Here is a 26161-nt window from a genome sequence, read left to right on the forward strand (position 1 = left end):
CTTGGTAATAAAACACCACACAATAAATGCCTGTCATGGCTTAACCCCACGAGTAAACAACTGAAGGCATCTTCAGATTTGTTACTAAGGTGATATAATTTGTTGACATGGAAATCAAACGGATGAGGACACAGAAATAGGACGTCGTGTATTATAAGATCCGAGTCATAAGCAGACAGACTGGGCGTCGGGCTACTCATCATAATAATACAAATTGCACATCGTATTACACAACAGTAACCCTGTAAGCGGCGGAATTTTTCGCTTGGAGGACGATTTCGTCTGATGTTTTACGCGATTTCACTTCGGTCAAGCATTTGTGATTAAATCTGCCCTAAAGTATTAAAAGCTGCAAAGTTGCTATGTTGACTTAACTTGCCCTTTAAGAATATATAGCGTTACATGCACACGATAAGACCGATTAAGATGTAGCATCGAAACTATATTGTCGACAGTTCAATCACAACTGATGATACATTTTAGAAGCTTTAATGAATTTCAACCCAAGAATGTACAGGTACATTTAAACGGCTGCCAAAAAGGCAGAGCAAAGCATAATCAGGTTATCTCATGAAACAGGGTCCCAGAACATCTCCTCAGGTATTCCAGCTCTCTTCTTTTCTGGAGTCACTGACCAAACGCCATTAGGGTTACACGCGGTACAGTCCTTGAACCAGAACCCAGACCCATGTTCCTGAGCGCAGTTTTGAGGAGCTTTAATGAATTTCAACTCTAGAATGTACAGGTACATTTAAACGGCTGCCAAAAAGGCATAGCAAAGCATAATCAGGTTATCTCCTGAAACAGGGTCCCAGAACATCTCCTCAGGTATTCCAGCTCTCTTCTTTTCTGGGGGGTCTGACCAAACGCCATTAGGGTTGCACGCGGTACAGTTCTTGAACCAGAACCCAGACCCATGTTCCTGAGCGCAGTTTTGAGGACTATCATCACGATCTTGGTCGAAGGTAGAGAAGGGTTGCCCCTTCAGTTCCACCAAACAATCACCGCCATGACGTGAAGGCTCGCCATGCCCCCATGTATTTGTGTAAGTCATGGAATACAGGCCATCTTGGGATAGAACGAACTCCTTGTACACCCGCTGCCTGATATTGGGGGAGCTCTCGTCCTTTGTCTCAAAGATGAGATTTTGCGCGCGTCCATTTGTTATGTAGGCAATTTTGTCGTTTCCAAGCCAAAAGTTTTTGGAAAGGTCCCCAAAGCCATTTTTGTAATCTTGCCATGATCGGTTAAAACTGGTCGACCCATCTATCCGCCTTTGAATGTATGTGTTACCAACATACTGCATCCTACACCAAACACTGAATGGGAAAGGCGCCATGCTTGGGTGAATAAGGTAAATTCCTTCTCCCGAATGATAATGAACTGATTTATATCCTTCTGAACAATCTGAAATAGGAATTGCATGACATTAAGATAAGACTTTCTTTCCTCCTTAAATCTAGGAATCGTTGACATAAATTACTGCCTTTCAGGCACCTTATGAAAAGATGTGAAAATGTTAAAATATACGGCCTGCAATCAGAACCTCAACGAATATTTTTAGACCCGTGAAGATCCGGGGTAGAATAGGTCTTCAGCAACTCATCTTGCCGTAAAAGGCGAATTTGCTTGTCATCGTATCACAATTGCGTGGATCGATGCTCATGATTTCAATCACTGGATTGTCTGGTACAGACTCAATTATTTACAGACCTACCGTCATATAACTGGAATATTGTTGAATACGGCGTTAAACAACAAACATCAAATCACATGTAATTTGTAGTCACTACTTCGAAAATGGATACGATAAATAAAGATGGTTACTGTCGTACCCTGCATTATTCTTTCACAGAACTGGCCAATATATCCACCATAACATTGACAAATATGTTTGTCCTGGCTGTAGTCGCCCCCATTCATGCATCGGTCCTGGACCTGTAACATTAAATGAGAGTAATTCATATCAAGCCTATTCTGTTCTAGCAAGCTGTCATCCAAAGTCTAACTGGCATCGGTGAAATGTTTATTGATGTGACCGCTCACAAGGCCTCACATAACATAACCATTATATGTAAACATCACTACATACACAGTTGACTCGTGAAGATTCGGGGTAGAATAGATCTTCAGCAACCCATGCTTGCCGTAACAGGCGACTATGCTTGTCGTAGGAGGCGACTAACGGGATCGGGTGGTCAGGCTCGCTGACTTGATTAATGCATGTCATCGTATCCCAATTGCGTGGGACCCGTGAAGATTCGGGGTAGAATAGGTCTTCAGCAACCCATGCTTGCCGTAAAAGGCGACTATGCTTGTCGTAAAAGGCGACTAACGGGATCGGGTAGCCAGGCTCCGATGACTTGGTTGATGCATGTCATCGATCCCAATTGCGTGGACCGATGCTCATGATATCAATCACTGGATTGTCTGGTCCAGACACGATTATTTAGACCGCCGTCATATAGCTGGAATATTGCTTAGTGCGGCGTTTAAGAACAACCCAACCAACCGATTGTGTAGATCGATGATCATACTGTCAATCACTGGATTGTATGGTCTAGACTCGATTATTTACAAACCTAAGTCATATAGCTAAAATATTGCTGAGTGCGGCATGGTCACCTCTTGCGGCAAATACGTGTTACTGAATACCTATTCTGAACCCGGATCTTCATGAGTCGAGTTCGTATAGTTTGACATTTTTACTCACCATGTGAGTATTGTGTACATTTTTACCAATTATTTCATACATAAAACAATATATTGCCTTTTACAATAGGGCGTGTTGCTGAATTAGCTTCCCCATAGGGATGCGAGTGAGTGAGTGAGTTAAGATTTATAGTCACATCGGCAATATTTCAGCCATATCGTGACTAAATCAAGTTGTACAGTAATAATACACTAATATAAACATAAATATATAAAATCTCTCGTCAATGGGCAGTAAAAGAACTAGAGTAGCACAGCTATAAATATAAAACTAGTAAGTAACCATAACATTTTGACTCCTCAGAACAATACATTATGAATATTGGCTAGTGATCACCAGCAACCAAAGTTAGGCCACCACACAAAGGACCATGGGGACTTACGGTACATCTGCTTCCTGCATGGTACCCCAGCAGGATTTACACCTTCCCTCTGGCTACTGGTGATTGTTAGAAGGTTTTAGCCAAAGCATTTAAAAACAACAAGTATTATGCGATTAAAAAACATGGAAAATGAAAAATACTTTGAATGAAATGGGAGTTACGTACCTTCTCAGGGGGACAATTATTTTACGTTACTTCAACCCCCTTTGAAGGTACAGCCACCACTCTCAGTTATTAGTTCATTCTACCAAATTAAAATCACATACTTTTTACATATCAAAATTTATCAATCAACTCTTATTTCTTTTAAAAACTACAGAATTAAACGAGAATTTACAGTAAAAAGATCCTACATGGTTGAAACCTGGAAATAATTTTCCCTTGTGATGAAAAAATCGATACGGTCAAACATATGTTGTTACTGATAATTTTGAAACTTAGGATCATAGTTTGATGATGAAGAGTGTTTGGTCAGCGTGTCGCCCAATTTATTGGCAATGTCCAATTTATCTGTTAAAAGATGGTCACCTTCCTTTAGATGGTTGGAACAGTTGATTTTGACCCTTTGCCTTTACTATTTGCTATCATGTTCCACACCTTTGATATTGGTGTGCGAGAATTAATTTTAGAGACATAGGTCCTCCAAGATTTACGCTTATTTTGTTTAAATGTGAGGCGTGCCTAGGCATTTGTGATTTTAACAGTATTTAAGTTGTGGACAGTTGGATGTCGGCGGAAATATTTCTCCGCTTTTTTCCTGCACTTCCTAGCCTGTATGCACTCTTTATGAAACAATGGTGTGCAGAGGACATAGGGATGGTTATATCAGCAATTTCATTCAGCTTATCCGAAAACGATTGGATTGGGTCGGTAACAGTCCTGAATATATCAGGTGTTAATCTATTCGTACAGAGTTCCTGAAAGGAAAGCCAGTTGGCCTTGGTAAAATTCCACCTTGATGTAGGTGGAACATCAGATAGATTATTTGCTGTTAATATTGTAGGAAAATGGTCGCTTCCACACAAGTTATGGTTGACCGACCACGTGAATTCGTTTAATAGATTTGAATCTGTTAGTGACAGATCTAAAGCGGAAAAAGTTCCAGTAGCAGGATGTAAATAGGTATTTGATCCATCATTGAAAATGCATAAATTGTTATCAGAAATAAAATCTTCAAGTATTTTCTCCTTTGGATTTAAGTTAACACTATGGTCCGTTCAAGTCACCCATGGGCACTCGTGAAGAGCAACCTCCTCGTGGTGAGTGCTGGGTAACGCTATAACTCTTCCCCCCTGTGGACCCGGGGTAGGATTTGTCCACAGTACCCCATTGCTGGTCGTAAAAGGCGACCGACCTGGGCAACCCGTTTGCCGTGGGTTGCGGTGAAAGAGGGCACTGGAGCCAGGAACAGGAACAGGAACACACCACTTTGACCCTAACTTCACCTAGACGGGTGGTAGAATTGGCCCGATTCTATCAATCGGCTGGTCACGCCATGCCCTGTGCATGGAAAAGTGCCACTTTAGATATATATCATATTGAACAATATTTATGATGTAATATGATACTCCAATTAATGTAAATCTAAATATTGCCTAGAGTCCTATGCCAGAATGCGGTGGCTCATGGGCCAATCTGGTGATTTTGACCTCTGAATGATGTATGTTTCCAATTTCTTGTCATTGGCCGAACCAGTCTGGCATTTAGTTGGTAAACAAATACAGCTGTTCGTGTCATCTTCCCTGGAGTATAACATCCCTGTATCCCTGGTCTTTGCATCTTGGATATCCGGTGCAATATAACACTGTCCTTGTTGACACTCGATGGAGGGTGGGGAGCAGGGGAGCAGGGGTGCTGAATCATTTTCTTTCATCATGGCTCAACTACAATCTGGTTCATCTCGCAATGAAAAAAAGAGACGATTTGAAGACTGATATTTCATCTGGAAGTATTCCTCAAAATATTGATACCTTGGCTAGATTCCTGGTGATTGAGGCTGCTGATAACCTACCTATCAAATTAAATCCTTTTGCCATTTCTAAGGCTGTGTCCGGGATTTGTGGTGAGGTCAAGTACGTCACCCGTCTCCGTAGTGGTTCGCTTCTGGTGGAGTGTGCACGGAGACAGCAACCTCTCAATCTTTTGTCTATATCTACATTTGCCAATATTGAGGTTGCTGTGTCTTTGCACAGAACATTAAATTCTTGTCGTGGCATTGTTCGTGACAGGGCTCGTTGTCTGTCCGACATGTCTGAAGAAGAAATTGCTACAGAGTTGGAAGACCAGGCTGTAACCGCAGTAAAACGTTTCACGATCAAGAAAGACGGTGTCATCACGAACACCAATACCTATCTTATGACGTTTGCCCGAACATCCCTTCCACAGTCAATCAAAGCAGGTTATTTGAATATCGGAGTGGATGTGTATGTTCCCAATCCGCTCCGATGCTACAAGTGCCAACATTTCGGTCATGGTTCAAAATCCTGTCATAACTCTGGTGTGTCATCGTTGTGGAGACAACCATGAGAGCATTGATTGTAATCATGATCTGAAGTGTGCAAATTGTTCAGGCCCACATGTTGCTTCATCCAAATCTTGCCCTGTGTGGCAAATGGAATCCAAAATAATGAAAATAAAATGTGAAAAAACCATATCCTACCTGGATGCCAAAAACTATTAAAAATCAGACCACTACCCCCTCAACTATTTCCTACTCCGCTGCAGTCTCCCGCTCTGTTACAACGACTATTTCGTGTCAGACTGACTTGACATGGGTCACGTCAGATCAACCAGTTGATACTGTTCCAATCACTCAGCCTATACCTACCATCTGTCTATCTAGTTCAGGATCTAAGGACTAGGATTCAGTCTGAGAAACAATCTCATACGTCAGTCAAACAACCAGTTGTTCATTTGTCAAATAAAGAAAAAAAGAAATTGACGAAAAAACAACTGCCAGTCGTCCCTTCACTTTCAGAGGTTCCTTTACAGAACTCCTTTGGGCCTCTGGACATGGAGGTTACTCTGTCCTCACAGGACAGGCGGAGGAGTAGTTCCTCCTCACATTCACTCAATTGTCTAATATAATGCAATGGAATTGCAGAGGACTTAGGCATAATTTTAATGAACTGCAGTTATAAACAACTGATTTAAACCCATCAGCAATTTGTTTACAAGAGACGTACCTAAAAATTACAGATAAGTTTGATTTATAGCACTATAGTCCATATCGTTCCTTCTCTCCTCCGGGAGATAAAGCTACTGGAGGTGCTTCTATTTTAGTGCGGCAGGGCGTTGTTCACAGTCCTGTTCCGCTTGACTCGAATCTGCAAGCAGTTGCAGTTAGACTTACACTGCATATTGCCTTCATGCTTTGCTCCTTGTACATTCCTCCTTCTTCAAGTCTTCAGCGAAATGATCTACAAAAACTATATGACCAACTCCCAAAGCCCTGTATCATCATGGGTGATCTAAATGGGCATAATCCTTTATGGGGAAGTTCAATACTTAATCAAAAGGGTAAAGTGATCGAGGATTTTGTTTCCGATAATGATTTATGCATCTTTAATGATGACTCGGACACTTACTTACACCCTGCAACTGGTACATATTCATCATTAGATCTGTCTCTGACGAATTCAGTTTTGTTAAACGAATTCTCATGGTCAGCGCACGATGACCTATGTGGGAGTGACCATTTCCCCACCGTGCTTAAGCCCATTAATCCCACTGATGATCCTCCTTCACCTCGATGGAATTTTGTGAAGGCTAATTGGTTTTTATTTCAATCTTTATGCAAAGATAAATAACAACCTGCGTCTTTTCAGAATGTTAATGACCCAATTCAGTTGTTTTCAGACCAACTGACTGAAATTGATGATGAATCAATTCCTAAGTCCTCTATCAACCCACGTGTTCGTAAACCATGGTTTGATGATAATTGCAAACAAGCTAGGAAATGTCGTAGGCAGAGAAATACTTCCGTAAACATCCTACTGTCCATTACTTGAACACTGTCAAATAAACGTCAATCATGGAAGAATTATGTCTCCAAAATAAACTCTCGTACCCCTATGTCCAAGGTATGGAACATGATTAAAAAGATCAAAGGCAAGGGATCAAATTCTACAGTCAGTCATTTGAAGGATGGTGATACTTTGTTAACTGATAAATCTGCCATTGCCAATAGACTTGGGGAAACTTTATCTCAACATTCTTCTTCATCTAATTACGTTCCTGAATTTCAAAAATATCAGCTCAAACAGGAAAAGAAAAAAGTAAATTTTACATCTGATAATGGAATGGTGAAGATTACAATGAAGTATTTTCACTACATGAGCTATATACTGCCTTAGGGCAAGCTCATGATACAGCAGCAGGTGCTGATAATATTCATTATCAGCTGCTGAAACACTTGCCCGAATCATGCCTTGAAACTATGTTGAATATATTCGATGAAATCTGGACATCAGGGACGTTTCCAACTTCATGGCATAATGCCATTGTTATCCCTATACCCAAACCTGGGCGGGTTCATTCTGATCCATCAAATTACCGACCTATGTCTCTAACTAGCTGTGTTTGTAAAACTATGGAACGCATTGTAAATAATCGATTAGTGTGGTACTTGGAAACAAATGATCTTCTTACCAATATACAAAGTGGTTTCCGGAAAAACAGAAGTACTATCGATCATTTAGTGCGTTTAGAATCGTTCATTAAAAAATTCCATTGTAAATAGACAACATGCTGTATGGATCTTTTTCGACTTAGAAAAAGCTTACGATACAACATGGAAACATTGTATTTTAAAAGATCTTAATGGTTTTGCATTAAGAGGCCGTCTGCCTCATTTTATATCACAGTTTTTAACAGACAGGCAATTTCAAGTTCGAGTGGGTACAACCCTGTCTGATCATTATAATCAGGATCAGGGTGTCCAACAAGGCAGTATTTTGTCTGTCACTTTATTTAGTATAAAAATTAACAGTTTGTCAAAAGTTTTAAATGATTCAGTTGATGGATCACCTTTTGTGGATGATTTTAATATATCTTGTCGTGGTAAAAATATGCACACAATCGAAAGGCAATTACGATTGTGTCTCAATAAAATTCACAAGTGGTGTCTAGAGAACGGGTTTAAATTTTCCAAATCAAAAACTAACTGCATACATTTTTGGAGGAAATATAAACCGCATAAAGACCCTGAGCTATTTTTAAATAGCACCCCTATCAAAGTGGTGAAGGAGGCAAAGTTCTTGGGACTTATTTTTGATAACCATTTAACTTTCCTCCCACATATTAAATACCTAAAAGCTAAGTGTCTGAAGGCACTCGACTTATTGAAAGTAGTTTCAAATTCAAAGTGGCGAGGGGATCAAACAACCCTCTTACACTTGTATAGATCACTGATCCGTACAAAACTTGATTATGGCTCCATCGTCTATGGTGGAGCCTGCAAAAGTAATTTACAAAAACTAGATACTATACATCATCAGGGCCTGAGGCTTTGCCTTGGAGCCTTTAGAACGTCTCCCATTCACAGTCTATAATAGAAGCAGATGAGCCTTCTCTTAAACAACGCCGTCTAAAACTATCTTTACAATACATAACTAAATTATATTCTAATCAGTCGAATCCAGCTTTTGAATGCATATTCAATCCTCTCCACGAAGATCTCTACAATAAGAAATCAACACGCACTCCACCACTCGGAATCAGAATAAAATCTGCAATATCAGCCTCTAATATTAAACTCCAAGATATAGCTCCTAATCAACTTTTTTCATCTCCTCCTTGGCAAATGGTCAAGCCAGAGGTAGACCTTACATTAACAAAACTAAAGAAATCAGATACTAACCAATTAATTTACCAACAAGAATATCATCAGTTAAGAAACACTTACGACACTTATAAATCTATATTTACAGATGGATCCAAGGATGGTGGCGCAGTTGCTAGTGCCACTGTCATTGGATCAAGAACAGTATCTTCACGATTACCCAATAAAAGTTCAATCTTCACAGCAGAAGCGCACGCAAATTTAACGGCTCTAAAATATGTCAAGAACCAATCAAAATATAAACAATTCATTATTTTGTCAGATTCACTCTCGTGCCTTCAGGCTATTAAAAATATGTCTTTTAAACATCCATTTTAATTGAAATTCTTGAGTTATTTTATGATCTTGCTGCTGGCCAGTACGACATCGTCTTTTGTTGGTTACCAAGCCATGTTGGTATCACTGGTAACACGATGGCCAATGCTGGTGTTAAAGCAGCACTCAACAAATCTGTGACACCACTTCTTATCCCATACAGTGATTATAAACCTATTATTAGATCTTACATCCGTGATCTGATGCAAAAGAAGTGGGACACTCAAGTAGGTATCAATAGATTACATGAAATTAAGCCAAATATCGGTTACACCTACTTGGGTTGTCAGTCCAGATTTGAAGAGGTCATTTTACGACGATGTCGTATTGGCCACAGTAGATATACTCACGAATATTTGTTGAAAGGCGAATATCGTCCATTTTGTATCCCTTGTGATGAGAGAATCACGGTCAAGCATGTCCTGCTTGACTGTATTGATTTTGCCATCACAAGGGATAAATATTTCAAATCATCATCTCTCAAGGATCTTTTTTATGATATTAATTCTCATTTAGTTACTGGGTTTTTAAAAGAGATAGAATTGTTTACCAAATTTTGATAATATGTATTGTATAAAATGAATGACCTTTTAAAAAATGGTAGAACGAAATTATATCGGAGTTTGTTACTGGCCGTATCCTCAAAGGGGGTTGACGCAGTGAAAAATTATTGTCCCCCTGAGAGGATATTGTAAGTCCATGTCATTCAAAGAATATTTCTGGGTACTAGTGTTTTAAACGTAGAATATTTGTATTTTTACTTGTGGCTAACTTTGCATACAATCACCAGTTGCTGAGGGTATGATGTAAATCCTGCTGGGGTCCATGCAGGTAGCAAAGGTACTGTAAGTCCCAATGGTCCCCAGTATGGTGGTCTTCCTTCAGTTGCTGACGATCAATAGCCCGTTTTTATATTGTGTCGTCTGTTATAATCGGATTATAATCTAAAACTAGTTTTACAATTAGAATCTGTGATATTTTGCTATTTGTTATACTGTCCTTCGACGACAGGTCTTAAGATATTATATAAATGCATAACTTGCTCAAGTCACGATATGGCTGAAACAATGCCGATGTGACTTTAAATATTAACTCACTCATTCACTCAAGTCACCCATGATCATGCAGGGCTTAGGGAGCTGATCATATAAGGATTGAAGATCCGATCTCTAAATCACAGAGGAGGGAGGAATATACAGTGAACACAGAGTAAAGGTTATGTGTAAAGTTAGTCTTACTGCTACAGCTTGAAGATGAGTTTGAAGTTAAACATGACTGTGGATCACTCCCTGCTTCACCAAAAGAGTAGATCCTCCAGTAGTGTTAACACCTCGTGGAGAAAATGAATGATAGGAACTGTACTGGCACAAATCAAAGGTGTCGGTCTGTTTGAGATACGTTTCTTGAAGACAGATAGCTGAAGGCGTGAAATCTTGAATTAATATTGGTCTTGAGACCTTTGCAATTCCACTGAACCAGTTCATGTTACGGGTGGGTGAACAGGAGATCTATTTCTCCCATTTCGCGGCGACTTACATCTATTGCGCCCTTGAGAATGTGGAGAGGCATCCATGTCCTCCAAGGTTTGATACCGATTATATTCTAGTATTTGAATAGGGTCACGCTGACCCTTTGGTACACGATCTGATTGTTTTGCATAGTCAACATTTTTGTTTGCACTTTTAACAGGGGCTGGTTTTAATGCTTGTTCTAGCGTTGGTGCCAATGTTGGTGTCGGTGCTGTTGCCTTGTGAGTTGACACTGGAGCTGATGGTGATATATCACCTGTTTGGGAAGATGAACTGGATTGTACAACAGAATAGATCGCTGAGACCCAAGTTATATCTGTCTGACATTCAACAAACATGACAGATGTGGCAGGGATGCGTGTCAGGAGGAAAGCCCGAAGTGATGCAGGTCTCAGACGTTTACCACTTTGGTGAAACCCACGAGCACGGGTATGGTGCTGACAAACCTAGAAACATAAGCGGGCCGAACCGGGATTCGAACCCACAATCATAGGTTTCTGGCGTGCCCAAGGGACGCAACTCTGCACAGCGAATCGCGGCGCCTTAGACGACTGGGCCACCCGTGCCCCCTAGAGTTTTATGAGATTCAATGTCAAAGGTGTACCATCAGTGGCGGAAACCACTAAAGATCTAGACCAACTACCTGAAAAACACTTCAGGATGGTAGTCTCCTCATCCGAGGAATCTTCCAAAGAACGTTACATGTTTTTTGGTTGTGCCATTTTGAGTTTGTATATGGTTCACAATCCCAGCACCCCACCCACCACTGAGTATCACAGGGACAATGCTATAAGCCAGTGTTTCTCCAACTGGCAGCACCAAGGATACTGGAATGGTAAACTCAAGCAGACGAATTAAGTAAAATTATTTAGCCTACCAGCTTGGCCCACGAGCCACCGCCTTCTGGGCATACGACTCTAGGCATGTGAATGAGTTGTCAATTAAAAATTCAAATTTTGTTACATAAACAATTGGTCAAGACCTAGGTATAAAGGAAATTTGAATGACATTTTTGTGCAAACAAATAAAGCACAGGGCTCGACATGACCAGCCAATCCTACCACATGTCTAGGCGAAGTAAGGGTCGAAGTGGTGTATTGGGCAAAGGAACGCTATTCCTGGAACCAGAGCCCTCAACCACCAGACTACTGTCCTCCGCCGACACAGGGACGCAACCAACGGCAAACGGGCTGCCCAATTTTGCCGCCTTGAACGACACACGGGGGAAGAGTGGTTAGCGTTACCAGCACTAACCACGGGGTTCTTCATGAACGCCAGGGGTGAGAGTGCTCCGACAATCCAGTCCGCAATTCCAGTTTATGTGTTCACTCTGACGAGTGGAAAGGCGGTAAGCCAATTGTTAAAATAAACAAGCCTCAGTATTGTTGTGTATGACGGCGGTCTGTAAATAATCGAGTCTGGACCAGACAATCCAGTGATTGATATCATTAGCATCGATCCACGCAATTGGGATCGATGACATGCATCAACCCAGTCAGCGAGCCTGACCACCCGATCCCGTTCGTCGCCTTTTACGACAAGCATAGTCACCGTTTACGGCAAGCATGGGTTGCTGAAGACCTATTCTACCCCGGAATCTTCACGGGTCAAACTTGACCAAAAGTGACAAAATGATGTGAGATGCAATTCCCAACTTTATGCAAACACCTAGTATCACTATTAGGTGGTTCAAAAACATTATCTTATGATATGGTCAACCTGTGAAGATCCGGGCTAGAATAGGTCTTCAGCAACTCATGCTTGCCCTAAAGGGCGACTATGCTTGTCGTAAAGCAAATAAATGGATCGGGTGGTCACGCTTGTTGACTTGGTTTAATGAATGTCATCGTATCCCAATTACGAAGATCGATGCTCATGATGTCAATCACAGGATTGTCTGTTCCAGATTCGATTATTTACCGACCGCCATCATACAGGTCAAATATTCCCGAGTGCGGCGTTAGACAAAGAATGAAAGAAAGAAAAGAAAGATGGTATGGTCGTAATCGTACTATGAACTTTGCTTTAAGCAAATAATTTTTTATGATTATGGAAAAAATGTTTTTACACTTTTATTGTTGTATTTACACAACATACGGTTGAACAGTGCTTTAAGTCTGATGATAAGTAGCACATGAGGCGGATATTACATGCGCCGTTTTCACAATTATACGTATGCTCGTTGAATATAGGTGCCATCCACCCAGTGAAGGTACAATCACGATATGAACGGAAAACACACCACGTAACCCCACACACGCACGCACTATGAATGTGACTAAACCATCGGAGTGAGTGAGTGAGTGAGTATGGTTTTACGCCGCTTTTGGCAATATTCCAGCAATATCACGGCGGGGGACACCAGAAATGGGCTTCACCCATTGTACCCATGTCGGGAATCGAACCCGGGCGAATGCTTTAACCACCAGGCTACCCGACCGCCCCAACTAAACTATGGAAAATGTTTACTTACATTGTAAAAGTACCACTCGCCAGTGTAGCAGATTCCTGTCAGGAACATCTCACGATGAAGCATACATATGTCATCAGTTGCAGACACGCTGAAAGCCACACACCTGGTGTCTGGGGCACACTGAACAGCACACGAGGTAACACTAAGTATGTCTTGAACTACAGTCTCATTCATGGGAGAGACGAACTGAGTACACTCAGAATACATTTCGATAGAGATACTCCTGGCATGATCGCCAGCAATTATTTCAAAAACAAAGAGCATGGTGGCAATAGCCAATATGCTTAGTGATTCCATTTTCCGTATGAATAACCGTGATACTGTTCCAACTTTCCCTTCAGTTTCAAGCCAAATGATCATCCGAAGAGATCTTGGTTAATGAATAACATTCCTCAATAACTACAAAGGAATACAAATTGATCAATCTGGAGGCTTAGCCTATCAGATACAAGTGCCAACATTATTCCAAGTTATTGACTAAACTCCTGACAAATGTCGATAACATCAAACTATGGTTGGACCAAATAAAATAATTCTCGGGTTCATATGATGCATTAACTGATACTTTTATCCAATGATTTGGTTTGTTGGTTTGTTGTTTAAAGCATAGATCTAATGCAGAAGAAGTGGGACATCCAAGTGGGTATAAATCAATTACATGCAATAAAAGCAATTCTAATGTTATATGATGAATGTGCATATAAAGATTTATAAAATTGTAAGGTTGTCATCAATTGATACTTAAGTATTATTTTGCACTTTCTCAATTTTCTTAATGTAAGTAACATCCCTATGCCCTACTTTGAGTGCCACATCAGAGGTAGTGTGGGATATTCTGGGACAGAATAATGTATCCATATCTGGAATACCATCAGCTTTGGACACATCCTTCCAACAGGTTGTCAGCCTTTCTGCAAGGTTTGTTTGTTTGTTTGTTGTTTTACGCCGCACTCAGCAATATTCCAGCTATATGACTACGGTCTGTAAATAATCGAGTCTGGACCACACAATCCAGTGATTGATATCATGAGCATCGATCCACGCAATTGGGATCGATGACATGTATCAACCAAGTCAGCGAGCCTGACCACCCGATACCGTTAGTCGCCTTTTACGACAAGCATGGTTTGATTGTATAAAACTGCAAGTCAACGCTGATGTGTAGGGCATACTCGTACATAACATAAAATCTTCAAAATAGTTAGCGATATTAGTTTCTAGTAATAGTTGTATGAATGAATAAAATAATATAATAAAATAAGTATTGAATGAATTGGAATACATTACATCTAGTTGTGTAGTATGACCTAAGATGTTGTGCCCGCCAACATAGGGGTAACGATAGGGGTAAGATGGGAAATTTCAAACTGGACTTTTTAGGATCAGTATGGCGTAATTCCACCACGATGTGTCAAACATTCATTCACTTGACGAGGCATACTGCGTATGAGTCTCCCTATTTCGATTTGACGAAGTCTGACCCATCCCTCTTGCAGCGCCTGGCCAAGTTCAGCCTACGTGGTCGACGGCCCATGACGTGTGCATTGGAGGAACTCGGCATTCAATGAATGTTGTGCTGTTGGAGGTGAGCATTGACTCTTCATGCACGGTAGGCGTGGGCGGTGTCGTTCTGAAAGACAAAACGTCAACCTTTATTCCTTGCACAATATGGAGTGGGATTCGCTCACTCATAGTGATACCACTCTACACCATAAACGATTCCCCGCCAAATCTGTCATCGGGTGTCAGGTTGACATTGGCTTGACGTTCATTTCGACGTCGCCAGACACGACTACGCCGTTTTAAGGAAGTGCAAAGTGAATCGGGACTCATCTGAAAACATGACACGTGACCAGCGACGATTACCCCAGTTTCGACGTTGTGCACACTATATACTATACGCCACTGGACCCAAAACACGTTCATTATCATGGCACAGGTTGAAACCGTTTTTTAAATCTTACAAACAATAACTGAATAATTAAAAGCACCAAAACCATTTCTCTATTCAAACAAAAGCTCTGGTAAAGGCAGAGCCCATTGCACGATTCCTTTTCTGTCGTAAGCATGTGTTTATGAATCACTATCAAATAGTGGTGATGCCATGTGTTTGCGAAAAGTTAAGCGTATCCTGCCCCACCTGTGGCACCATCACAAGTAAAAAAAACCGGCAAAACCCTTTCCATATTCATCAGAAATCTCTGCCAATTGATGATACCATGTGTTCGCGAAAAGGTGAGAATAACCCGCTCCACCGGTGGCACTCATCACAAACACATGTAAAGACAAGTCAACTGTTCACGTGAAAAAATACGGGAACTTATAGTACAAGTCAAAATCGGGAGTTGCATCGGGCAGCAGTTTTTTTCACTGCCTAAGTTTGGAAATGTCCTTCACATGTCTACCATAAAACGTTTTGAAAGCTTTACTGAGGCCTTGAATGTTGTCACCTTGATGAAACAATTCCTGAGCATGCTCGATTGTACCTCAAATGTTGTGAAATGTAGACACCAAAGTTGACTTGTGAAAAGCTGAAGTAATTCTTATTGTGATTCTGAATCTTTATGCATAAATCTAAATATGAACAGATGAACTGGTCTCATATATTTCTAGTTCAGGCTATTTGATGGTTATTGAACAATATCAGATCATCGATATATCTGAAGCTTAAGTTAGACGTCTTGGCCAATGCCTTGTTTTAACTTTGCCAATCCGAGCAGTAATTCTGATTCACATGCATACAGAAAGAGAGGAACAAGAAGGGGAACACAAGTGGTACCCATGGGGATGCCTTCTTTTTGCCGGAATGTCTTGCCCCCAACTTCTACATAAATGTCTTGAATGAGGAAGTCCAGAATTTCACATAGTGCTTTCTCAGTAAACTTCAGATTGCGTTTGGGTTTATTTTTGACACTATATCTACGGTCACTACGTTTTGTAACATAAGCCCCATGGATCAAGGAATGAAGTTTTCCCTTACGCTTTTCATGTGGGATAGTGGTGTACAAAGTTGAAAATCAGATGTTTTGGACAGAATGGAACCTGGTTCTTTTCTGATATTGTATAGAATCAAACAAAATCGTTGAGTTCTTGAGAATCCACATGGTATTAATTCCACTTGTCTTAACTACTTTCTGTGTATATAGAGAAAGTACTTCCTTGATTGTATTAATGATTACATTTGGTGGTACATTTGGGGGACCCTGCGATATCTTTGAATTCCAGTACAATCAAGGAGTGAACATGTCCTAATCAGGGTATGAAACTCCCAAAAATTTCAGCCAGACCACAGGACTGGCTACCTGAAATACTTGCCAGCCCTGACCAAAACCTGCCTGCCCACTATAATCATATGTTTCTCAGGATAAGCTAACGGGGTTTCTTTTTGGTTACATTTTATCATTCATCTTTACATGTGAATTAATGATTATTATCGGGAAATATTTAGAATATTGTCACATATGAAATATAACCCGACCGTCGGGCAGGGGGATTTGAAAATCTGGCAGCCCGAGTTGAAATCAACCCGTCTCGGACGGTCGGGCAGGCAGGTATTTCGAACACTGTCTTAATGTTGCATGGTTTGGGCAGATTTCTTCCTCAGTTAACATCCTGGATGTACATGTGGCACGTCACTCATACCAAGTTCTTTGATCTTACAATTAATGTAGTGGTGCTTACATATAGTGATTATGTTATTTGAGGCCTTGTCACAGGGAACAACTACAAACTTTTCATGTAGGACAGCCAGACGACGTGTGACAGAGGCAAATCTATTGTTCATATGAAAAACACGGGAACATATGGTACAAGTCTAAGTAGCGAATTACATCAGAAATAATTTCTTTGTGACTGATGCGTCTGGTACAGGCTCGATTACTTGTTTGTTTGTTTGTTTGTTTAAAGCCACACTCAGCAATATTCCAGCTGAGTATTGTGATACGATGACATGCATCAACCGAGTCAGCGAGCCTGACAACCCGATCCCGTCAGTCGCCTATTACGACTCAATTATTTACAGACCGCCGTCATCTAGCTTGAATATTGTTTAAACAAACAAAAAACCCAATCCTTTTCAGTATATACTGAAATTTGAGTAATACGACAATTAAAGTAGGCTTTTAATACATTTAGTTTTCTCAGAATACCAATTAGCCTAATTCTGGTACCCTATAAGTTTACCACAATTTAGTCTAGACAAGCGATAGAGCGTCACGCCCAAGGCCCGGGCTTCATTTCTCGGTAGTTTAATCCAATTCCGTCATGACTTGATTGACCTACTTGGGATACGAGAATGTTATGTCTAAGCAATACATGTCGAAGATATTTCTAAATTCGAATTCAACTTTGAGGTACAGAATCGGAATTTATATTTCTTTTGCGTATCTGCATGTGTGTGAATGCGAGTGAGTGCGCGAGTGTGTGTACACATGAGTGTGTGAGCTAGAGACTGAGCGAGTGAGTGTATAGTTAGCAAGTGTGTTAAATTTAACAATTGCCATTCTTAATATTTTTATGTCAGTGAAATAATTTTTTTTGCTTTCACGGTCAGTTATTGTCTCTTTGACGCTGGGCGGTGAACTGCGTACTTTGTAAATGTTCACATACACCATAGCATCAATCAAACGTGTACATGGATTAAAAGTAGTCGTTTGTAAACACATATTCAATTTAACAGACGTCATGTATCAATGTATAATATGACCGTTAGAATTTGAATGTAAGATATTACCAAATAGTCATTAGGTAAAATGTATGATAAGTGTCCAAACTAATGAGACCCCATAATTCTAAATATAACGTCCCTTCGACGTAAGTGAGTGAGTGAGTGAGTTAAAATTTAACGTCGCATCGGCATTATTTCAGCCATGTAGCGACGAGACCAAGTTAATGTATACACAATTTAGTTATTTATGCAATGTCATATTCAAAAACAATTAATGAAACATATTGGAGCATACTATATTTAAAAACAATTGATGAAACATATTTTAACAATATCATTAATACATTTTAAAACACGGCCACCAGTAACCAAACCTAGGCCACCTCGCTGGGGATCATGGGGACTTACAGTACTTCTGCTTCCTGCATGATACCCCAGCAGGATTTACGTCATCACTTTAGCCACTGGTGGTTGTGCACAATACTAGCCAATATTAAAAAATACTCATCACTGAGTTGGCTTAAAACAATGGTTGATGATAGTTACATCGATTACTATATCCTTCGACGTAAGTTGAATCCATGATGTGGAACTGGTGCGCCTTGTTTATTTAAGATTCCCATGAACAAACGCTGTGTCGATTATCGACGCACATGTTTGTCAAAAGCACACTGAACGACCCATAAGGGAGTGTTGTATTGACTGTGTGAGTAGAAGCTGATATCTGTAATTATTTACAGTAGTGTGAGTGAAGATGGTTTTACGCCGCTTTTAGCAATATTCCAGCAATATCACGGCGGGGGACACCAGAAATGGGCTTCACACATTGTACCCATGTCGGGAATCGAACCCGGGTCTTCGGCGTGACGAGCGAACGCTTTAACCACTAAGCTACCCGACCGCCCCTTATTTACAATAGAAATGTTGTTTTAATCAATATTTACAAACGTAAACACAGCATCTGAAGCAGCTGCGAAATTCATACATGTTCCATGGCTGTGTTACCCTTTACGCCCAAAGGAATCTCTCTCAGCGGATAATGGAGAAAAGTTATTCTGTGTTGTTGTCGTTTAATGTTTACACACTGATCACCCGAGAGAGAGAGAGAACGAGATAGAGATGCCTAGTCAGGAAATGGATGGAATAAATACAATGACATTAAAATTTACAATAGGGGGCACGGGTGGCCCAGTCGTCTAAGGCGCCGCGATTCGCTGTGCAGAGTTGCGTCTCTTTGGCAAGCCAGAAACCTATGATCGTGGGTTCGAATCCCGGTTCGCCCCGATTATGTTTCTAGGTTTGTCAGCACCATACCCAGCTCGTGGGTTTCACCGAAGTGGTAAACGTCTGAGGCCTGCATCACTTCGGGCTTTCCTCCCACATTAAGCTGACACGCCGCGATATAACTGGAATACTGTTAAAAGCGGCGTTAAACCCACCTCACTCACTCAATTTACAATATACACTACTGAATGTTTTTGCGAAAACTATATGCAGACTTATGACATTAATAGAATATCAGTTAAACAACTGTCCAGCATTGCTTCTGACTGGACCATTAGCCTTGAGTTCGTATATTTTATTTGTTAAAAGGGCAAAAATCACGAAAATGAACTTATTTTTTGGGTACTTTTGCCACATTAAAAGTGTTCACCTATTTGTGTCGTTGACAAAAAGTATAAAAATATCACAATTCATTAACATATTTTTATGCATTAAAACGATTTATATTTTTGACATTTACCAAATGTTCTCTTTGCATATTATAAAACACCATGGCTTATGTCCCTTGCAATATGACGTCATTGGTGCCAATTGATACACATTATGACGTCATTATGCTTTAATAGAAGCGCTTCACGTGGTGGAGGTACATGTGTTTGATTCTAGCGTCTCAGATGCGCAGATTTGAACATGGTATACTGTTCGGTTCCTCACTGTTCAAATTACAACGATAAGAAAAATTATTCTAAAATTTGTTAATAATATTTTCGTTTCCCAAAATTGACACCGAGAAGACAACAATTGAAAAAGTACTGTAAGATTCACAATGATAGATGGAACGGTCCGTTGTGTGAATCTCGCGTTTGTGATGCTCACTTTGACAATAACTGTCGTGTTTCGCGAGCAATACCTTCCAGTTGTTCGACTGATCGGAAGCAATTGCGCCCGGGTGCTGTACCATCCTGATTTGGAAACGGGATCAAGGGACAGCAGTCCCATCAAGACCCTGACTGGAGTGTTTTTGTAAACAAACGTCGTAAAGTCGTAGCATTTCAGGTACGTTTGATGAATGAAATATCTTATAAAATCTAAACACGGTAGCATGTAAGGTAGCTGTTTAACGCAGGAATAAAGTTCATAGTTTCACTATATAATTAGTCATGCGAGACGTGCGTCTCGTTCACCTTGTCATGTCCACTCCCTACCCATTTAAGAATTGTTTTTACTAAATTCAGATGTTCAAATTTTAAAATAGCTTTATAAACTGGCAGATATAGTAAAACAGGCCGTTCACTCAGATTCTGTAACTATTGTAGTAGTAAGGGAGTTAATGTCATTGAGGATGAATTCCATGTACTCTTTAATTGTAATTTATATTCTGCCCTAAGACAAAAAAACCTTGTTAATCTTCCTATGCCTACTCATTACAGTAATTCTCATGTAATAAATATTCTTAGTAATTATAATGAGCAAACATTATTTCTAGTTTGTAAATTCTTATATTATGCTCACAAAATAATTAATGATAAATTCTGTGCCCTGTAAATGTCATGCTCACATGTCTGTATTTTGGGCCATTGGCCTTTTACTGAATAAACATGTCTTTCTGTCTGTCGTTCACCTGTTCACTTCCTGGTTTCACGTTGACGTCGATATTCGGTGATCAGCTGACCGCAGTACTACAGTTTGCTGTCCGGTTTTGTGATTTTGATGGTTGACATATATGTGGTAAGTAATGTTTACGTAACGAACTTCATCGATTGTGTTGTTTGTTTGTAATTTACAGTCGTTCACGTTCACGAGCGATAACAGTGTATATGAATATCACTACCCATCAATGCCCGCGGGCAGTCAGTGTGGTGAGGGACCGTCAGAGAAACAACTTACATATACGTCCCTCTGATAGGTCAGCAGATGCAGGAACTGACACAAACCATCTCATTTCCGTAAGTTATTTAGCGACAACAAAACAAACTACACGGAAGTCATTTAGCATGATTAGACTGATTTAGCATTAACTGATCATTCTCATACTTCTGAAAATACGTACATACTCTCTGTACACGTCTTTGGTTCAGTTTTGAATAAATACATAACTTTGATGCACTTATACACCAATAACTAACATTCAAGATTTCAAGATTCAAGATTCACGATTCTTTATTCAGTATTTTGGGCCATGTGGCCTAGAGTACAATTACAATTACAATAATTGCTGCGTCACGTGATGTCAGGAAAATAAATACAAGTAGTCTTATTTCACATTAAATACATGATTTAAGTATAAGGCCAAAGCCTTTACAATGTTGATATTTTTGGAGTTGAGTAGATTACATAAACTGTGATTATCATGATGGACATTGGATAACCAAGGCAAATAGTGGTTTCTGACAGAAGAATATTTTGAACATATAAACAAAACATGAAATTCATCCTCTAATTGCCTCCCTGTACAGTGGGTACATAGCTATAAACTCAAGTCTTCATTTGTATGTTTTGACTTTCGTAGCATGTTAATCTTAAAACCGTGTAGCGATATTCTGAATTTATAATATGCTCTCCTGAGTGATTTATTCGTGAGATTAATGATGTAAAATTCTGGCTGTAAAAGTGATTTCAAATTTGCATAATGTGACAGATATTTTGATGAAGAAATAGAGTCATGCCACTCTTGAGTATACATATCCCTCAGCCTTTGTTTTATTTTTAGCAAAAAGAGATTTTCATCGCCAATATGTTGAGAGATCCATACAAATAAAAAGCCTGAAGAAAACAAAATATATCTTACATCAGACACCCAGGTGTGTTTATCATTATCATCTAACTGTTTAAGTAGATTGTAACATTGTTTTGGATATCGACATTGATTCATACGTAGCAATCTCAACCAGTATTTAAGTACCCTTATTTTGCTAAACACGAACGTATTTAATCGTCCAGTTTCACCAAGAATAGCTTTATTAGAGGCATATTTTCCGATACAAAGATAATTTTTAAAATAGGACGTATGTACTTTTTCTATTCATTCATAATATTATGAATAACTAACATATAGTTAATTGATAATGTGATATTGTTGAATTTTTGTGATTGACATAGATGACAAACTTGTGAATGTTTGTACCATATCTTTCAAATGTGTAGTGTCAAAGCAAGTCATGCCAGACTCTGATGCCCTCAGTCAGGTCAATGGGTACTCAGAAGAACCTGATTACATCCTGATTACAGTCGCTGTCCAGTGTACACCGGAAACATGTGACCGTGTCACACAGTATGAGGTTTGGTTTGATTTGGTTTGTTGTTTAACGCTGCACCCAGCAATATTCCAGCTATATGACGGCGGTCTGTAGATAATCGAGTGTGGACCAGAGAATCCAGTGATTGATATCATGACTATCGATCCACGCCGTTTGGATTGATGACATGCATCAACCAAGCGAGCCTGACCACCCGATCCCGTTAGTGGCCTCTTACAACAATCTACCCAGAAGTTTTCACCAGGATCTCCCAAACGATTGACACCCCAAACATCGATCTGTTCGCCATATCTCAGAAATGACAGCTGCATGTCGTCTTACATTTCACCGGTGCCGGATCCGGCCGCTGTGGCATTTGACTTCCTCAGGGTTCCACCCACACAGCCTGTTACCACATCCGAACCCCGCACAGTTTCGTCTGCACGCCTCGCACATCTGCAGAAAGCATAAGGAGCCAAGAACTATTCGGCTAGAGCAGCCAAGGCTCTGCACAGGGACTGTAAAATGATAAATGGTGCTCGATCCATGCATTCTGCTCAGACAGACACCAGGATCCGATGACAGCGCCACGGCAGTTCCTGGATGGGTTCCTTCTTTACTTGCGCAGCACACCCTGAAAGGCCCTACCACATCCACATATCTGGTCGCCATCAACGGAGAATAACCCCCAGGTCAGTTCTAGTCTTTGGCGACCCGCCTTTTTCTATTTCTGTCACCTATCAGGGTTCTCATTTTTAAATCGACTCTCGTTTCCTTGGACAGCAATGGCCGTAGATGTTCCGGTCATCACTTGTATGCGGTGCGGCTTCATTGGACCTTGATGAGGGTTTCTTAAGGATCACATCTGAAGGTAGGCCCACCTGCCATGCCGTCTGATAAAAGATGCATTAAGGAGTAATGCAGGATAAGTTAAAAAAAATCGTAAAATCTAAATATATTTTAGTGCTGCCCCTTCACTGCCTCCCCACGACGGTTCAGATGTTACATTTCAAGCAGTTACGTGTTTTGATGTGACATCATAACTTCCGGGTCACCTGCCGACTGTGGAGGGTGCTGCCTCTACTGTTTGGAACAACTTTTCTTCAGCAGATGGATCTCACACAGTTCGTCTTTCTGTCAGAAAACCGCAGTAGATACATTAAGAAGTAATGCAGGATAAGTATACAAATGTCAAAAATGTTTATATTTTACTAATATATTATGTTCTCCAGGGCACAAGGAGATTTAAAGTATCCTTAAGTCCAAATATCTTCTTAAAGATGTGGCTAAACTGTCACCCCCTGGGCAGACATCACATCTTGAAGGATTCCATAGCGTGATATGCCACTTTGCTCCCAAATTTTACCATTATCATTACAATGGAGTGGAGGCAATGTATGTACTGTGACGCTTGAAAAGAAAGAAAAATAAAACTATGTCATGAAAGATATTTCCCAGGAAACATTCGCTAGGAGAACTCATAGCCAGCTTGACTCAAATTTATAGAGGAGTTAATGATTGCAGAATCCTACACAGAGACAATGGTAAAGTCTGGCATTGCAGTAATTGCAATGTGTAGGCTGCGACTGGCAGTAGACTCCAGACAATTGGAGCATATAGTTCCCACAGGCTTGACATCAGAAAGTCTTGACAATGTTATTATATACCATTACCATATTGTGTGTACATCATGATATATACAACAATCAATGATGTAATTACAATCAATTTGTGACGATAAGAATACTGGAACAAGTTGCTGATGTCAGCACTCCACTTCAATGAGAATGGTAGTCGGCACAATGTACACACCAAGACTGGACAAGAGAAATGGAGTGTCTTCTATCCTAAGAGCAGAAACTGGAAAGCTGCTGCTATACCCCTCAAGAAAAATCCAACGTACGGTATGGATGTTTATGGTGATATGTGGCTTACATGAGATCCATCAACATAGGTTGATACCTGTTCTTATGGACCCGAAACAGTTGTTGGCATGTAATGTAAAATCTTTTTCAGTACAATGGTGGTGAAATGGGGTTTAACGTCGCGTCCAAGATTATTGCCCTTATATAGCGACGTGCATGCGCGTGTGCTTGTACTTGTCTGGACTGATGCCAATGGACTGATGCCAATTTATAATGCTAGCCCACTGAGATACCATGCCGCAGTATAACATGAATACCCCACTCAGACACAGTACACCGGTTGGTTGGTTGGTTGGTTGTTGTTTAACGCCGCACTCGGCAATATTCCAGCTATATGACGGCGGTCGGTAAATAATCGAGTCTGGACCAGACAATCCAGTTATTGACAGCATGAGCATCGATCCACTGAGTGCAATAACACAGAATTATAGTTATGGGTCTATGGGAGATGACAAACTATAGTCATAAGAAGGCCTATTGAGTGCATGTTGGCAATATAAATTGTTATGATTTTTTGTCAATATTTGTACTCTATCTGAGTAATAACGTTTTTTCAAAGAGACTTATAGGGGTGCCTGTGTTAACAGAGACCATAATAAAATAGATATGGTCACTGGTATTAAGAAAAAAAGAAGATATGTGCCAATATCATGATGATAATGTTATGTACACTAAATCTTTCACAAACAAACTATTAATCTAATTCGTAAGTGCAGTGTTTGTTTTTAAGATCTCTGAAAGGTGACCTCACTTAAATGCATTCTGTATAACGTGAATAGACTTGATCATTACAACCCCATTTAGCATTTGTTTAGAATATTCAGTTGAAGATACAATGTACATGCTTAATTTATTTATTATATCTTGATGTTGGTTTTAAGAAGTATATGTTATATGTTCTCATAAGAGTTATCTATCTTTTGCAGTTGGACCCAGCTTTCCATGTTTGGGGAAGAAAGCATCTCGGACTGTAACAGATCTTCAGATTTCTTTGAATATTTTGTGGTCAAGCAATACATTGCCTATGAAAGAACAGCTCTTGTTGTGTCTACAGTTGTAAACATATTAAAGTCCTATCTGAAGTACTGGTTCTGTAAATGATTTCTGTGACCATCAGAATACACCATGTACACTGGACACTTGCTGGAATAGGAACTTCTTGTCATCAACATGGTGTTGCAGAACATCTTGGGACTCGACTGGCACAGTTATTTGTTCAGGCTTGGCTTTTGGGAATATTTGCCAAGAATTTTAATATTTTGAGAGTAATCATGATCTGGTAATAAAATACTGAATACATCTAAATAGGTTTGTTTGTTTGTTGTTTAACGCCGCACTCAGCAATATTCCAGCTATATGACGGCGGTCTGTAAATATTCGAGCCTGGACCAGACAATCCAGTGATTAATATCATGAGCATCGATCCACGTAATTGGGACCGATGACATGCATCAACCAAGTCAGCGAGCCTGGCCACCCGATCCCGTTAGTCGCCTTTTACGACAAGCATAGTCGCCTTTTACGGCAGACCCGTGAAGATTCCGGGGTAGAATATAGGTCTTCAGCAACCCATGCTTGCCGTAAAAGGCGACTATGCTTGTCGTAAAAGGCGACTAACGGGATCGGGTGGTCTGGCTCGCTGACTTGTTTGATGCATGTCATCGAAGCTCATGATATCAATCACTCGATTATTTACAGTCCGCCGTCATATAGCTGGAATATTGCTGAGTGCTGCGTTAAACAACAAACCATCCATCCATCTATCCTTTTACGGCAAGCATGGGTTGCTGAAGACCTATTCTACCCCGGATCTGCTCTATTACCTAAATAAAACTTTTTCTCGGATTCAAATGATT

At 40.2% G+C, this 26161-nt stretch overlaps 2 protein-coding genes across 2 annotated transcripts; one reads left to right on the forward strand and one right to left on the reverse strand.

Annotated features, from left to right (window-relative positions):
- Positions 1-473: 473 nt before the first annotated feature.
- Positions 474-14140, reverse strand: LOC124143010 (fibroleukin-like). The gene is made up of 3 exons (XM_046511790.2): positions 13255-14140; positions 1836-1938; positions 474-1407 (listed from the first exon to the last, which is right to left on the reverse strand). Exons 1-3 carry the CDS (start codon positions 13612-13614, stop codon positions 752-754), a joined length of 1119 nt encoding a protein of 372 aa, XP_046367746.2. The 5' UTR covers positions 13615-14140; the 3' UTR covers positions 474-751.
- An 8162-nt stretch (positions 14141-22302) lies between these two features.
- LOC124143070 lies at positions 22303-25625 on the forward strand. Its single transcript, XM_048382441.1, has 4 exons — positions 22303-22427; positions 23632-23775; positions 24121-24284; positions 25232-25625. The coding sequence occupies exons 1-4, from the start codon at positions 22303-22305 to the stop codon at positions 25363-25365; spliced, it is 567 nt and encodes a 188-aa protein (XP_048238398.1). The 3' UTR covers positions 25366-25625.
- The last annotated feature ends 536 nt before the right edge of the window (positions 25626-26161 follow it).

The sequence above is a fragment of the Haliotis rufescens genome, unplaced genomic scaffold (assembly GCF_023055435.1).
Source record: "Haliotis rufescens isolate VD_foot unplaced genomic scaffold, xgHalRufe1.0.p SCAF_4, whole genome shotgun sequence".
Taxonomy (NCBI): domain Eukaryota; kingdom Metazoa; phylum Mollusca; class Gastropoda; order Lepetellida; family Haliotidae; genus Haliotis; species Haliotis rufescens.